Source organism: Trypanosoma theileri (genome assembly GCF_002087225.1).
Source record: "Trypanosoma theileri isolate Edinburgh chromosome Unknown TM35_Tth_8_V1, whole genome shotgun sequence".
Lineage (NCBI taxonomy): Eukaryota > Euglenozoa > Kinetoplastea > Trypanosomatida > Trypanosomatidae > Trypanosoma > Trypanosoma theileri.
In genome coordinates, this window is record NW_021639850.1 from 265,893 (window position 1) to 267,065 (window position 1,173).

At 40.7% G+C, this 1,173-nt stretch overlaps 1 protein-coding gene across 1 annotated transcript; it reads left to right on the forward strand.

Annotated features, from left to right (window-relative positions):
- Window positions 1–297: 297 nt before the first annotated feature.
- Window positions 298–618, forward strand: TM35_000082020 (uncharacterized protein; the record flags this gene model as incomplete). Its single annotated transcript, XM_029024067.1, has 1 exon — window positions 298–618. The coding sequence occupies one exon, from the start codon at window positions 298–300 to the stop codon at window positions 616–618; it is 321 nt and encodes a 106-aa protein (XP_028884470.1).
- Window positions 619–1,173: the final 555 nt, after the last annotated feature.

Genomic DNA, 1,173 nt, shown 5'->3' on the forward strand with positions numbered 1-1,173 from the left:
ATGTTTGTGGCTGATATGCATCTCTCTGTGTATCTGTTTTTTTCTTTCTTTCTTCATTCCTTCCATTCTTTACCTGCATATTTCTCTTTATTTATTTATTTTTGTACATGTGAGGAAAGCCGCGTGAGGGTATAACTACATTAAAAGAGTAATAAAGGATAAGCGTAATCCAAAAGAAGCAGCGAAAACAAAAAAAAAGAAGAAAATATATATATATATATATAAAAAAAAAAGAAAAAAAAAACGTTGCGGTGTGTTCGCCTGCGTCTCTTGCCAGTTCTCTTCCCCACACCACACATGACATCTGAACAAGTCGCGGAGTTGGAGAAGCGTGCCGCCGCCGCCGAGTTGGCTATAGCAGAGTTGAAGGCAAAACTGCAGGAAGAATCCCTAAAGAATGCGGCGGCTGGTAATAATAATAACGCGGCGCTGGAGTCTAAATTGCGGCAGTTGCTGGATCTCATGCGGGAGGACCGGCAGGAGTGTGAGGCCATTCGCGCCCAGCGGGATGAGTTGAAGGAAGAGAATGAGCGACTGCGCACGCAGGTCTCAAAGCATGAGTACCGTATTAAACATCTCCTGAGGACTATCAACGAAATTGAGTCAGCGAAACAGTAAAAAAGCGGCAAGAAGAGAGAATCATTTTGTGAAAGTAGGGAGAAGAAGTGGATTCACACATTCTGTGTGTGTGTGTTTGGGGTATGGAATACGTAACGTATTTGGTTAGAGGGAGATATGACTCTTTTTTTCTTTCTTTCTTTTCTTTCCTTGGTTGTGGAAGGATGAGAGTCATAAGCAGCAGCAGCAGCAGTAATCACATTTTCGTTGTTCTACTACTATCCATACACCTTTCCTATATCTCCTTTTTCTTTTTTCTTCTTCTTGTGTATACATGATTGTCGTTACCTTTTTTTTTTCTCCTTCTTTCCCCCTTCTCATTACAGCTCTGAGCAACAATAGCAGTAACAATGAGTCAATAGCGGTTTATATATCTTGTTTCTTGTTATCATCTCTCTCTTTCTCTCTTTATTGTTTTCTCTTTTCTCTGTGTTGTGTAGGTTAAAGGGAAAAGCAAAACCAAGGGAAACTATTAAACGGCGAGGCGCACAACCGCCCTTGTGTTGTGCAGAAAGGGGAACCCGTGTGGTTGAAAAAAAAAAAAAAAAAAAAAAA